Source organism: Chanodichthys erythropterus, chromosome 9 (genome assembly GCF_024489055.1).
Source record: "Chanodichthys erythropterus isolate Z2021 chromosome 9, ASM2448905v1, whole genome shotgun sequence".
In the NCBI taxonomy this organism is placed as follows: domain Eukaryota; kingdom Metazoa; phylum Chordata; class Actinopteri; order Cypriniformes; family Xenocyprididae; genus Chanodichthys; species Chanodichthys erythropterus.
The window spans coordinates 7,731,897-7,746,956 of NC_090229.1; the positions used below are offsets into that span (position 1 = coordinate 7,731,897).

General features: G+C 36.6%; 1 protein-coding gene across 3 annotated transcripts in view; it reads right to left on the reverse strand.

The window, feature by feature from the left end:
- Nucleotides 1–5,123: 5,123 nt before the first annotated feature.
- The window catches only part of cdk16 (cyclin dependent kinase 16), a 34,497-nt gene continuing 24,560 nt past the window's right edge, over nt 5,124–15,060 (reverse strand). For 2 of the 3 annotated variants that reach the window (XM_067394422.1, XM_067394424.1), the window contains 4 exons: nt 14,366–14,456; nt 13,953–14,030; nt 11,496–11,534; nt 5,124–7,203 (listed from right to left, as the gene is read on the reverse strand). In XM_067394422.1, coding sequence (XP_067250523.1) covers nt 7,166–7,203; nt 11,496–11,534; nt 13,953–14,030; nt 14,366–14,456 — 246 coding nt within the window. In that variant the 3' untranslated portion in view covers nt 5,124–7,165. The remainder of the gene's footprint in view (nt 7,204–11,495; nt 11,535–13,952; nt 14,031–14,365; nt 14,457–15,060) is intronic. The other variant, XM_067394423.1, reaches the window with a different exon arrangement.

Consider the following 15,060-nt stretch of genomic DNA (forward strand, 5'->3'; position numbering starts at 1 on the left):
AGGCAAAATAATCAATCACACTAGAAACTTGATTAGGGTTAGTTCATCCAAAAATGAAAATTCTGTCATGTCGTTCACCCTCATGTCGTTCCACACTCATAAGACCTTCATTCATCTTCGGAACACAAATTAAGCTATTTTTGGTAAAATCCAATGGCTCAGTGAGGCCTTCTTTTGACAGTGAGACAATTAAAGGTGCAATATGTAAGTAAATATCCAAAAACCACTAGGCCAGTGTTATATATTTTGTTCACTTGAGTACCTACAATATCCCAAATTTTTGCAACTATTTGTAAGTTGTTAGAAAATTGTAATTTTAACCGTGTGAGGAGTCGCTTGTCGATTGCGTCATACCCGCGTTACCCTCGGTTTTTTTTTTTTTTTTAATGTGTGTTTTATTTTGTAGAAACCATGGAAACACGCTTTAATATATTACATGTTTTAATAGACAAGGAAACAACTGTTTGGTTACGTTTATAGACAGAAAATTAGTTGTTGTTATATAGCTCAACACATTTAGTCTTATTGTTTAAATCTAATTTTCTTGATTTTTTGCGAGTACCATGCTTTTACCACGCCTCAGAGAAAAACACTATTTTGTCAAGTAACTAACATAGCATAATCAGATGCAGCTTTATTTTTAGTAACAGTAATACAGAATTTTCTCCATCATACAATACGTTTTAAAATTAATTGCATGCCATTTATCAACACAAGCCATCCAGCATTTAATATGATATTTTAAAATCGATCTATCTTACTGCAGTGTGTAACAGTGTCTCACAGCAGCCGCCGAGCGAACGCACAGAGTAACGTTATAACATCAATTTCAACACACTCAAATGTATCTAATATGATAAACAGAGCTGCGTTACCTCATACTCATGACCGGAAAAGCGGAAGCAGCACCGGCGACTGTGGCATAATAAAAGTCCCGCTGCTCGTGAGGCGTGTGTTGCGCAATCGCTCCAGCTCCTCGTTCAGCTCCATAACACTCGTCCTGCTCTGCTTCACACTACAGTAACGTTAATAATCACATCCATGAACATGATTTGTTCCCGAGTCCTATCCCAATTCGTTTCCACTAGCCATTAAGGTGAAGAACACATGTCCCAAGATTCCACGCTCAAACTTGGCGTCATCAAGCTACATCTTTGTTTTGAATATTCCTCTAGCGACCTCTAGTGGACAAAATTATTACATATTGCACCTTTAACACTTTCAATGCCAAGAAAGGTAGTTAAAACATATTTAAAACAGTTCATGTGACTACAGTGTTTCAACATTATGTTATGAAGCGACGAGAATGCTTTTTGTGGGCCAAAAAACAAAATAACGTCTTTATTCAACAATTTCCTCTCTTCAGTATCAGTCTCTGACGCACGTTCACGAGAGCACCACAACGCAAATATCTTTTATATACCCCTAGGAGACAAAAATAGACCCATAGAAGGAATAAAAAATAGGACATGATACAAATGATTATTCAGAAATGTACATACTTTTATTTAATTGTATATCTTTGATACAATAAATGAACAGAATTATAACATTTTTAAAGATGAGTCTGGGAATACTGGGGATATAAGTATGTGGGTTTTATTATAACAGTAATTCTCTGCAGTAAAACTGGCTCAGTAAGAAACACAAAGCAGGGTGTCAGCATTATAACATTCCTTGGAAAAATTAAACACCAACCCATGCAAGGCTTCGGATAACTTTGGCATTGACCAATAGCAAAAGCTGAAAAGCAGTCAACAAACCAAGCTGCTGTATAATACATGAGGCGCATATGTACTTCTCAGAAATCTTGAAATGAGAAAAAAAAACACATTGATTTATGTCAAAGAGCACAGATCAAATTTGAAATTCTCATTTTAAATATATGGCTGCTAAGAACATCACAAAAATATTGTCAATGCACAATGGAGGGGCATTATATGGATTTTCAATAATAATAATAATAATAATAATAATACAAAATAAAATCGTGAGTTCTTCTGTCACTTTTCAGCTTCATCCTGGAGTTTAACTGTGGTCACTGTGAGCCGTGTATGTAATCATAAATATAAGATTTCCTTCAAGGATAACACTTAAAAATATAAACCCTTCCTCAAACTTATGTTTTGTTAAAATATAGTCATATTGATGGGTCATATTTCATATTGGTATCAGTTTGGTGCCATTTATCTTGGTTATTTGATTTATCAACTGTTTACAATGCAAACAAACTGTTCATACCAAAATGATTCATTATTATTATTATTTTTTTACTGAATCTGAAAGGCACATTTCAAAGTTGCTCCAAAACCAGGCTTGTTTATACTTCTTGGATTTGCACTTACATTTCGTAGAAGTGCCTGAACACACAAAAACAACTAAAGATATTCAATATTAAGCCATTTTTAGTTGTGTCCAACTATGGTGATATACATATAAGTAGAGATTTTAGTTTGTTTATTGGGTTTTCTGGTTATTTTAAAAGAAATCCACAAGCTGACAAATAACTTGTTAGAGTAAGTGACCTGTTAAGAAGTCACTAATTGTCATTAATGTACTAGACAATATTATAAACTTTTGTACGTAAACTTATGAAAGTTACGTTGTGGCTGACATGGTTATGTGTAGATTTTGTTTATATATATATAGGGAATTATTTTCAATATGTAATGAACATACAAACAATGTATGAATTTGTGCTGTCAAATCGATTAATTGTGATTAATTGCATCTAACAATCATTTCTAAATATATGTGCATTTTATATAAATACACACACTTACAAACTTGACTTTGTTAGATGCGATTAATTGCGATTAATCAATTTGACAGCACTAATATGCTTATTACGTTTACATATGATTTAAAAAAAAAAAAAAAAAGGTAAAACAAAATTCAAGTTTGAGACATTGATTATATTGCCAGCAAAAATTATTCACATTTGTTCTGTTCCACCTGAATGTTTTACAGCTTGTTTGTGCCAATGTTCTGCATCCACGTCCTGCTTTATAAATCGACAGAATTGGTTGCAAATGAGCATTCATACAAGCAACATGAAGAAACAGTCAGCCATTGTTGTGTATTGTAATTATTGGTAAAAAGGATTTCCATTTCAACACATGAACCACATATTCTTGGGTGAAAAGATTGACTATTGCAATTAAGAACTCAAAGATTAAAAACATAACACATTGCATCAAACAATTGTTATTTGTGGTTAACATCTCTAGACTCAAACAAAGTGACCACTCATATATGCATACTTGCTGTCAATCAGAAAATATACTATGGCTATCTGAGAGGATTTCCTGCATTAGACATCCATGAGATGTGAAATGTACATTAACTGTGAGTATTGCTTAATGTGTGTTTAAACTGTTTTAACGTATTTATATAACAGCAGACCTTCTCGCTCGCTTCTTGCCTTCACATATGGACAAACGCCAACTGCAGAAGAGCAGTAAAATGGCTGAGAATCCTCAAACTTTGGGCTCTTTTAGTGTATACAATTGCAAAAATAAAAAAGCTAAAGAAAATAATACTGTACTGATCAATTATCAAGTTTTGTTTAGCATAAAATGCCCATTCAAAAAGGTTGAGTTGTACAAAAGAAACATACTGAAAACTGTATGAACTCCATATTGGCTCAAAGTGTCTCCATGTATAAAAGCATTTCACCTGCAATCATATCAAAACCTCACTTATTTGATTCCTCATGAATGAGCAATAAAACAACCTTGAGTTTTTGCATGACATTTTCTGCCATTGTTTGCTTTTTATATATTTAACTGCATGCAATGCTTACCGAAATCAGTATCAAATCCTTTTTAAATCAAGAGGGTTTTGGTATTGAAAAAAAAATTATTGCGTAAAATTGGAAATTATTGCGCAGTAATGAACGGTTGGCTTCCTCACAACCACATTTATCCACCGAAGCCGTTTCACCGTAATCCATCCAGATGAAAGCTTTATGTTAGATGAGCCGTTTTCATCCTTATGAACTAATAAACATCAAAACCAAATATCTACAACCACATATGGTAGTCTCCTATGGTAGTAACGTCTGGTTACTACATATTACAAAAAAAAAAAAAAAAGAGAGAACACAATGAACAATGTCATCAATGATAAGTATAACAAAAATGATATTCTTCTTTGCTTTAAAAATTATACATTATTAGGAGGATCTTCTCATTGCACTCTCCACACCTCTGATCTGCAAAAAAACATTCTAAGGCTATTTACAAAGTACCACAGTCTTCAGCTTTACAACACTGCCATGCAAGACTGCATTCCTCTCTCTCATACACACACATATGCAGCACAGGTATTCACAGCTCATCTCCAGCAGGGACGAAGGGAAGTCACAATCTATCACCAGACCAAACGTTTTGGGATTGCTTGAATTCATTTGTAAAAAAGTATATATTTACTAAAATATCATCACTAACATCAAGTCTTAAAGGGACAGTTCACCCAAAAATGCTCTCAAGCCATCCTTGGTTTATATGACTATCTTCTTTCAGATGAACACAATCAGATTTATTTAAAAATATCCTGACTCTACCAAGCTTTATAATGGTTGTGAATGGGCAAGCTAAAAAATCCATCCTAAAAATAATCCATACAGCTCCTTCTGGCCTTCTGAAGCGAAGCAATGGGTTTTTGTAAGAAAAATATCCATATTTATTATTACTAACTAGAATAACTAGCTTACGGCAGACGGCCGTACACATTAATTTGCGGTGGAATAGTAACACCTGACCCGATGCATGACACAGAGGAGAGAGCAAAACAAAACACCGGTCACAAATTAGAAGTCTAAAATGATCATTTTTAAAGAAAAATGTCAGAGGATTTTGATATAAGAGGAGCTCGAGTTTAAGCTTATGATACTCGTACATCCTGCGTCAAACATCGCATCAGGGGTTACTCTTGTGGCACAAGTCGACTTGAATTTATACATTTTTAAATATGGATATTTTTCTTACAAAACCCCATTGCTTCACTTCAAAAGGCCTTTATTAACCCCCAGGAGTCATATGGATTATTTTTTTTATAATGAAAAGATTAATTTTTTGGGCTTCAAAATCAGCCCCCCCCCCCCCCCTTCACTGCCATTATAAAGCTTGGAAGAGCCAGGATATTTTTAAATACATCTCTGACTGTGTTCATCTGAAAGAAGACAGTCATATACACCTAGGATGGCTTGAGAGTGAGTAAATCATGGGATAATTTTCATTTCAACTATCCCTTTAAACGTCTCTGCATTCAGCTCTAATAGGGTGAAAAAAATCCAGTCTCTCATTTCACCAATAAAGAGAAAATAAAATAAAACATTATATTTTGCATAAAACATTTAAGCTTCTATTTTAGGAACTTTTTTTGTCTCTTCCATGGTGACATTGTTTTTTTTAGACATTTAATATCATTCTTATTTGACAATTAAGCACATTTCCTCCCAAATTACTGTAATGCGCCCGGATGTTTTTAGTCATTCTCCGAATACAGTAAATTGTGCTGTATTACAGTAAAAAGTTGCTGTGAAATTATGTACATCAGCAAAGACGGTATAACAAATACTACCATATATGCTTTTATAAATACAATATATTAAATACACTGTATAAAATATGCAAGTTATTCAGATATGATTTAAATGATATTTTCACATTAAAAGGAATAAGAATTTGGGGATTAATTGGTAATGAGATTAATGTCACAATGCAAAACAAAACAAAAAATATGAATGGTCCTAAAATAGGCTTTATTTTCTTTAAGCAGAATAAAATGTATTATTTCCCTCTTTTAATTTTGGTGTAAAATATCACCTGGACTTTTTTTCCCCCCACCCAATAATCACATTTGTGGGACAGACACTGTGCAGAGAGGCCCCGATTCGTACATGCCAGGGGATGGTGGCGTTTTAAATTTGCGGTGTGTTACGCGACACCAATGCGCTCCAAACCCTGCAGAGTATGAACAACCGGGGCGAGATGCGGAACATTATCCACCGCACTCAGCTGTTCTGCAGAGTGACAGAAACCTGAGCCCTATACGAGTCGACCGGTTCTCCGCATGCGCCCGGGCATCCCATTATGAGTTCTCATCGCCCTGACTGAACCGAAGTACAATTCAGCTCGGTTTTCAGCCAGAGTGACAGCCCAAAGAGCTGCGGTAATGGAAGAATTATCAAAAAGGCTTGAACTAGGTATCCGCAGGAAATGCGTCGAGACTATCGAGAGGCTTTCCTTAATGCAACACAAACATTATAAGTTGCTTTGCACAAACAATTTGTCCTTGACACAGTGTAGCTGATTGAGGGTTCACTTGAATGTGATGATGGAAGTGGAAGCTCAATAAAAGTCAAACCAAGAGGGAAAGAACGACGGCATGGGGGTCTTTGGTGAAACCGTATTCTAGATTCTCAAACTGTATTACATGGCAAAAAAAAAAAAACATGTAAACAACAACTTAAAAAGTGAAATGATTATGCAAACAAAAACAAAAGTTGACATACAGTCAATGTTATGATGAATACAAATAACCAATTATGGTTGATGATGATGATGATGAGAGAACCATTGTGTTGGCATAGTACTAAATGTTCATCTTTGGATGGGAGGGCTGATGACACTAATGAAGAGGACTATTATTCTGGAAGACTAGAGAGACTTGGCTTCTTCTTGATGGATATTAACAGCATTCATGACACCTTCCTTCATAAACTGGCCTTCCTTTTACATTACAATTGAGAAGTATTGCAAATAAAACAGGTTGATTTGTTTCAGTCAAAGGATGAAGTCTATGCACTCAAGCAGGTCATCCGATAACATTCTGCGTCTGATTGGTTGATTACAGCGGCTGGATTGACGCGACCAAGTCGAAGGTACAGCAAACAGGAAGAACATGTTTGTAATGTGTACAGGGAAGGGGGAGTGCATCGTCATTTGAAACAAAGAAAACAAGTACACAAATCAACATCCTCAGCCTCTTCATGTAAACAACTACAGTGACCCCTTCTAAACACATAATGCCACAGGACTAGCGAATGACTCGGAGAAATGAAAAACAGATATCCCTTCATCTTCACGACAGGAAACGTCTCAGCGAATCCTCTCCGTATATCGTCCGTCTTCCCCGTCCCGAGTCGCCCCATGTGCCCTCAGAAGAGAAGACTCTGCCGTTGAGATATGCTGTTGACTGGAGAAAAAGAAGAGGAGGACGTTTAGGCTACGTCGATGGCGTTCAGTGGCCGCATGCAGCATTGAGCATGAATGCACTCAGAGGGTATAAAGGGTCACAAGAGGGACAGAGAGAGAAAATCAGCGCTCACTTCATTTAGAGAACTGGGCATGAGAGTAGGCAAGCTTACCGAACCCAAATACATGTCACCGTGCACCCAAACACACGGCCACCCACACATGCTCAGTTTAAAGCTCTAGAGAAGCCTGGACTGTTTTCTTATTTGGTAAGGAAAGAGGGGTATTCACACAGCAAGCTCCTCACCTCTGTTTCTACATTATGCTTTCCCTGCGAAGGTGATGTACATTCACTCGTGTCTAATGCAATCCACGCATTAGGCTTAAAGAGTTTGTTCACCCAAAAAAAAAAAAAATTCAGTCATTAATTACTCACCCTCATGTCATTCCACACCCGCAAGAGCTTCGTTCATCTTCGGAACACAAATTAAGGTATTTTTGATGAAATTAGAGAGCTTTCTGACTGCAATGACTGCAATGTAATTACACTTTTAAGGCCCAGAAAGCTAGTAAAGACATTGTTAAAATAGTCCACGTGACTACAATGGTTCAACCTTAAATGTTATGAAGCGACGAGAATACTTTTTTGTACGCAAAAAAATTAAATAATGACTTTATTCAACAATTTCTTCTATTCTGTGTCATTCTCCTGTTCACATGAGCAGCATGACGCATGCGTGTGATGCTGATGCAGGAGCCAGCCAATACTGAGCTGGCGTTCTGACATAGAAACTGGAAGCTCTGGATTGTGTATACAATGTGAACAGCGTCAGATACTGACACAGAAGAAAAGAAATTGTTACATTTTTGTTTGTTTTTTTGTGCACAAAATGTATTCTCGTCGCTTCATAACATTAAAGTCCCTGTAAAGTCATTTTAAAGTATGTGTTCTGAGTTTGTCACGCCGCAGAAAAATGTGTTATTAACCACCCAGCCAAATTTGAATGATTAAAAAAAATCTGCAAGTAAATGAAATAAGTTCTCAAAATCTCGAAAAAAATCTGCTCTCAAACGCTGGGGGGCGTCCGCTGTCGGCGCTGAAACCACACCCACTCGCGAGAGCTGCCGTCTCAACTGACTTGAGTCTAGTGAGTCAAACATACTGATGCATATAAAAAGAATCATTTAGAGGGTTGCAAATTTTAGTAGAGTTACTGTGGACTACCTACTAATTATAACATAAGCAAACTCGGCAACTTACACTCATTGGTGGGCACATACTGCCAGACTGTTGTCGAGTCGACAATGACGGCGCCGCGAGATGTGAGGAGGAAGGCCGGGACGGGAGAGACTCTGTCTGGCCCCATATATCATCGGTGATCGGTGGGACGGTAGGAAGGCCGAGGCGGGAGGGGGGCCGAGGTCTGTTCAGTCACATTCACCAAAAACAGTGGATTATCTGTGAATCCCAGCTGTCTGATGAAAGTTTGTAAAATTATCCAGTGTAGAACGATCACTTTATCGTTTTAGGAAATTTAAATAAGGAGACCGAGCATATTGTATATTATAACAACCATGCAATATGCATTTGCGTGACGAAGGCATTACTAGCTAAATGTGCAAAGGGGTGTATAACTGTAATGACACTCGAGATTGAGCGGATGAACCAAGTGCGTCATCAGACCCCTGTTTTAGCTCCGCCCAAAAAATCCTGAACAGAGACTTGGTGAAAAACTGTTTAACGCTCTATCTTCACAATTAAGCATTACACAATTCACAGTCTTTGTAATGTGTTTCAGTAATACATTTGTAACATTTATAAAATGTTTAGAAAGAATTCTCAGAATTGACTTTACAGAAATTTTAAGGTTGAACCACTGTAGTCACATGGACTATTTTAACATTGTCTTTACTACCTTTCTGGGCCTTGAAAGTGGTATTTACGTAGCAGTCTATGAGAGGTCAGAAAGCTCTCGGATTTCATCAAAAATATCTTTGTGTTCCAAAGATGAACGAAGCTCTTATGGGTTTAGAACGACATGAGGGTGAGTAAATAATGACAGAACTTTTGGGTGAACTAACCCTTTAAACTACGACTGATGTCAAGCTCAGTTAAAGACCAGCAAAATAAAATGCACAGAGCATATAACTCATGGAGAAATGACCCCATCACTTTATTTCCATCTCCCTACACTTTTATTATTCATAGACAGAAAAGAGAATCTGTTTTCAGTCTGTCTTATGAAAGAATCTCATAATGCACTGTGAATGCTATAATCTAATCAGCATGTATTTTTAAATGTATTTCCTTGCCGGACAGCTAACATTACCTCACTAGCCTCCAAGACTCACCACAACCCTGCTTGCCACCTTCTCTGATTGGTAGATCTTGTTTAAGGATTGTGGGTAGAGTAGCACCTTACCGCAAGTTGAGTAATAAAAATACAATTTTTAAAAATTAAATCATTGAGTATTTAAAAAAAAAAAAAAGTTGAATAATCAATTCAGATTGGTTAATCTAGTTTCATGCCACTTATACTCATCTTATAATATTTCAACTCAAATCAACGTGTATTACTTTATTTAGCAAGTAGCGTCTGTGCAATACCATTCTAAAGTTTGTGATCAAGATTTCCATTTAAGATTTTTTAATGTTTTTGAAAGAAGTCTCTTATACTGACCAATATTGCATTTATTTGATCTAGGGCTGGGCGATGTATCGAATGCTTTTGTCACATGCATTTCTTCAGTAAAGCCGGTGAAGCCAAATGAAGCGGCATTTAATAGACAGAGCCGTATTTCACTGATAAGACACGCAATATCGCGTTCAATATCGATATGTATCGCCGTCGATATTGAACGCGATATTGCGTGTCTTATCAGTGAAATACGGCTCTGTCTATTAAATGCCGCTTCATTTGAAAGCAGGTGATGGCGATTTAGCGGTAATCAGGGAACCGGCTTTACTGAAGAAATGCGCGTGACAAAAGCATTCGATACATCGCCCAGCCCTAATTTGATCAAATAATCAGTAAAACAGTAATAATGTGAAAAATTATTACAATTTGAAATAACGGATTCCTATTTGAACGTGTTTTAAAATATCATTTATTCCTATGACACAAAGCTGAATATTCAGCATCATTACTCCAGTCTTCAGTGTCACATGATCCTTCAGAAATAATTCTAATATGCTGATTTGCTGCTCAAGAAACATTTCTTATTATTATTATCAATGTTGAAACTGATTAATATTTTTGTGGAAACCATGATATATTTTTTTTTTCAAAAGAACAGCATTTATGTGAAATACAAATCTTTTGTAACATTATACATGTCTTTATGGTCACAACACCAGGCTTTGGCATTTCATCAGTAATTTTAACATTGAACTGGGACTTTCGGCTCATGGATTAATATTCATATTTAGAACCGACTTTGTATGAACTCTGTATAAAGGTTGAATTATTATAAGCTCTTGCCTGACAGCTTCATCAATTCATAAACTGAATATTTATGAGGCATGAGTGGAGGATGAGTTTTTTCAAACTAAACATTACAGGAGAACCTGTCTATAAACAGATGCTTAATGAGAATGAATTTCTCATTAACTAATTTACACATAACCTCAGCACATAAATTGCCAATGTTGTCAGATGAAACATTCTGGTGTCAGTTTATGTTTCATTCAACAATCAATGGGAAAATCCCAAATTTTTCAAATGTTTGACCCATTTGCTGAAAACCAACACGGCAACCCTGGTTTTGGCATGCACATCATGCAGATTGCCAAAATGGGCAGTAAAAGTGCACATTTTAATTGTGATGGGCTTACACAGAAAAGGAAAAGGGTGACAGATGAGAGAGGTTGATTTCAGCAAACTTAACAGTATGTATGTAGTTAGTATGGGATCTTTGCTCAAAAAAATATCACCAATGTTAGTGTAAGCGTCAATGTATTGATGTGATCTGCTGGTGCAACAAATTGCCTGTATTTCATTTTTAATTCAGTTATGCATGTGACAGATGGTCCTAATAATGATATAAACTGATTTACTTCTAATTTCAAGCTGTGCATGAGTCAATGACATCTTCCATTCTACCTACAGTATGTACTCTGTTCAGAGAGAAAATGTCTTTTTGAAATATCTGAGAAGTGATTCAGATATTATTATGTAATTCCTGTGGGATACAACTGGACAGTATGTACAGATGAACAGGAAACTCAAGGGAAGAAATGCAGTTTTTTTGTTTGTGTCCTCCTGCCTTGAGAGGAGGGCGACAAATATGTACCTAAGGTATGCCGGAACCTTAGACATCTTTGCAAAAGCTCTGGAGTGCAGTGAAGCGGTGGTATACAGCAAAAATAAATAAATAAAAATAACACATCAAAGCACATACAAAGAGGCAGGGGGAGAGAAGAGACAGAGAGACCGTGGGAAAGACAGAGCAGAAAAAAAAAAAGTTAGCACTGAATGAGCTGCATAATACATGGAGCTTAACAAGAACTTTCTCCTGAGAATGTATAAAACATCACCATCATAAATGTGCCTTAATGAGTCTACCTGAGAAATAAACTCAGAAATGTGGATGTAGATCAAAGTGAAAAGGATGGGTGTGAAGAACAAAGATACATTTTGTGCCATAACAAATATATTGCTATTTGTGATCAGATCACCTGACATGAATCTTAATACTAGGTGTATAGCAGAACAAAATGAGGCAGTCAGAGAAGGTACACAGGTTTACACATTAAAGTCCCCCTGCAGTCAATAATTTTATCCCTTAAAACCAGGGCTTGACATTAACAGCCACTCCCACTAGCCACTTGGGCGGGTTGAATATAATTTCAGCCTACAGCCTAATCAAAGGTAGCCAAGATCGTCGTAGCACAAAATTACAATCGGATTAGCGAAGGCGGGATTGGTGGAATCGCATTGAATGACACACACAACAGAAGCGCTCTCTCTGTTGCGCGCGATCAGTTTTCCTTGCGCCTGAATAGTCAAATACACACACACACAGATGTCAAAATGTCCATCATGTGGAGTATCTCATGTGAATACAGTCGGTTATGGCTTAAGTGTACATAAACAGGTTGGTAAAAACTGGCTATGTGTCAGTATATTACGTACATGCATTCAGCAGCCCAATTAAATATCTGTCATTAATGTTAAACAAACAACAAAAGATGTTAAATAAACCTACTGTATCTTTAAAAAAAAAAAAGAAAAAGAGTTTAGGCTATTTCATTTACTATTGTATTTGTAATTTGCTAATTTGCTTCTTTGTTCTTTTTATATAGCCTAACAAAAATAAAATGTATCATATTGTGGTCATATTACCCACCCGTACATACCAGCTGATATACCATGTAGGCCTATAGTCTTGATTTAGGTGGTCAATCTGCATTTGAAAGTTTGAAAGGGTTTTAAGTAAAATTACTCAAAATCAAGTAATTTTAGAATGTCAAAGTCAACTTTAATCATATAAAATGTAATTTCCCAACAGCAAAATTATGGCCAGTGAAAATGCTGAGTGGCTTGTAACTTTGGAAAACCATAAGCCACAGTGGCTGGTGAGCAAAAAAGTTAATGTCAAGCCCTGCTTAAAACTAATCTTTGATAATCCCAATAACACATTTATTTTTTCATGCCTTAAAATAGCTTGAATGTAACTCTACACCCTTGCTTCACTTAGTATACGTGGACTCATGAATATGCAAATTGGTCCACGCCTCCACTCAATCACACAAGCTCAGACTACCTGATCCACTCGGTCAACTGTACGGTAGTAAACGCTACACAATGGCAAGTGGAAATATTGGTTTAATTCAGCCATATATGTTTGAACCAGAAACTGATTCACAAGAAGAGACCGGTTCTATGGTAGGGCTGGGACAATAAATCGGAAGAAATAATTCTGGATCGATTGTGAGATTTTCAGAATTCATCGCAAATCAATTCTGAGCATAGTTTTAAACAGCAGATGGCGCTCTAGGCTAGTTTTTAACCACACGCTCAAATGCTCACGCAGAAGAGTGCTCGTGAAAATAAGTTTAAATCTAAAGGCTTCTGCTTAAATGCTTGAAAGCAGATTCTAAACCTGTATGATTTTCTTTCATCTGCTGAACACAAAAATAAGATATTTTGAAGAATGTTACCATTGACTTATTTTTGTTCATACAATGGAAGTCAATGGGAACAAAAACTGTTAAGTTACCAACATTCTTCAAAATATCTTGACATTTTCAGCATATGAAAGGAAAGTCATACAGGCCATGAGGGAATTTACATTTTTGGGTGAACTATCCCTTTAACGATTTCCATTATTGATTCTTAGATTCAGATTAGTGGTGCAGAAAACAATCTGAATATTTTATCGGCATAAGAATGCAGACGTTCAAGAACCATCACCAAACTCACAGTATTTTTTGAACAATTGAATGGTTTTTGAATCCCAACCCAATTGTTGTCTGATTTCAGACTCCAGAATTATCATCAAATGTCACACAAATACATGGTTTGTCACTTTGCAGCCCTTTCCCATCTTGCTGTATAAGTGGACTGTTTTTGTCCAGATTAAGATGAAAGATTTTCAATTTTACTGTTTGAGAGTAATTGATAGTTTGAGAGTAATGCCAGTTGACGTGCTGCTGCACACATAGATAGAGGGGTCACAAACACACTGATGGATGAAGCTTGAAACTATCATCATGAATCATCATTCATCAGCACTCTGTGGTTTTACCTGATTCTGACAGAGAGTTCGTCCTCATTCCTGGCTCCTTCTCCAGCTGAATTTCTTGAAGTGCAAATATTGATGTAGCTGGCAGGGAGAAATTCAACAGTTAATTTAACACGATGATCTGGAACAAGGGCTGATATATAACGTTAAGGGTCAGAGTATCTGTGTAAGCTTATTTCAACACACACAGACTTGATTCAGTGCAAATACAGAACAGCTCATACAAACTCGGTGGAATTAAACGTCTTTCAAACTAAAGTGTGTGTATGTGTGAGACTTCTGTCTGGCACTTTAATAATTCTATCTGTCAGTGTGAGGTGTGTGTGCAAGCATCTGTTATCTGGCACCATCATAAATCTCTTCTGTGGTAGGAGATGTATGCGTGGGTGTGAGGTTGTGTGTGTACGTGAACTCACTGTCTGGCAGTGTGAGTATTCTCTCTCCCAGGCAGTGGAAGTATGTGTGTCTCATGGCTTCCTCTGCTGAGATCCGTTTCTTTCCCTCAAACTGAAAAACAGTCCAGTGTTAGTAACTATTTATTATTAGTTATTTAATTATTAAATAGTTGTTAGTTATTTTGTCCTTCATCAGGAATTGATTGAATTATCACTAGTGGGCATTCTATATCAAAATCGAGTGAGAGACCTAAACACAAGTTTGCACAGCGCTGATCTGCTTTTTTTTGACCGGGGAGGGGAGTTGACCCTCAAGAACATCTCAATATATCCCAATATTTCAAATCTATTCTTAATTCAGGCAATCTTTAGCACACTAACATTTAACCAGCACTGAATTAGGTGTGATTTCTAGAAACATCCAAACATTGTGGTTCAAACACAAGCATCCTGACCAACATTGGCTCAACTAATGGGGTGAGTTTACGGTGGGACTAACTTCAACTTTAAAGGATTAGTTCACTTCAGAATTAAAATTTCCTGATAGTTTACTCATCCCACGTCATCCAAGGTGTCTTTCTTCAGTCAAAAAGAAATTAAGGTTTTTGAGGAAAACATTCCAGGATTTTCTCCATATAGTGGACTTCAACGGTTACCAACGGGTTGAAGGTCCAAATGTCAGTTTCAGTGCAGCTTCAAAGGGCTCTACACTGTCC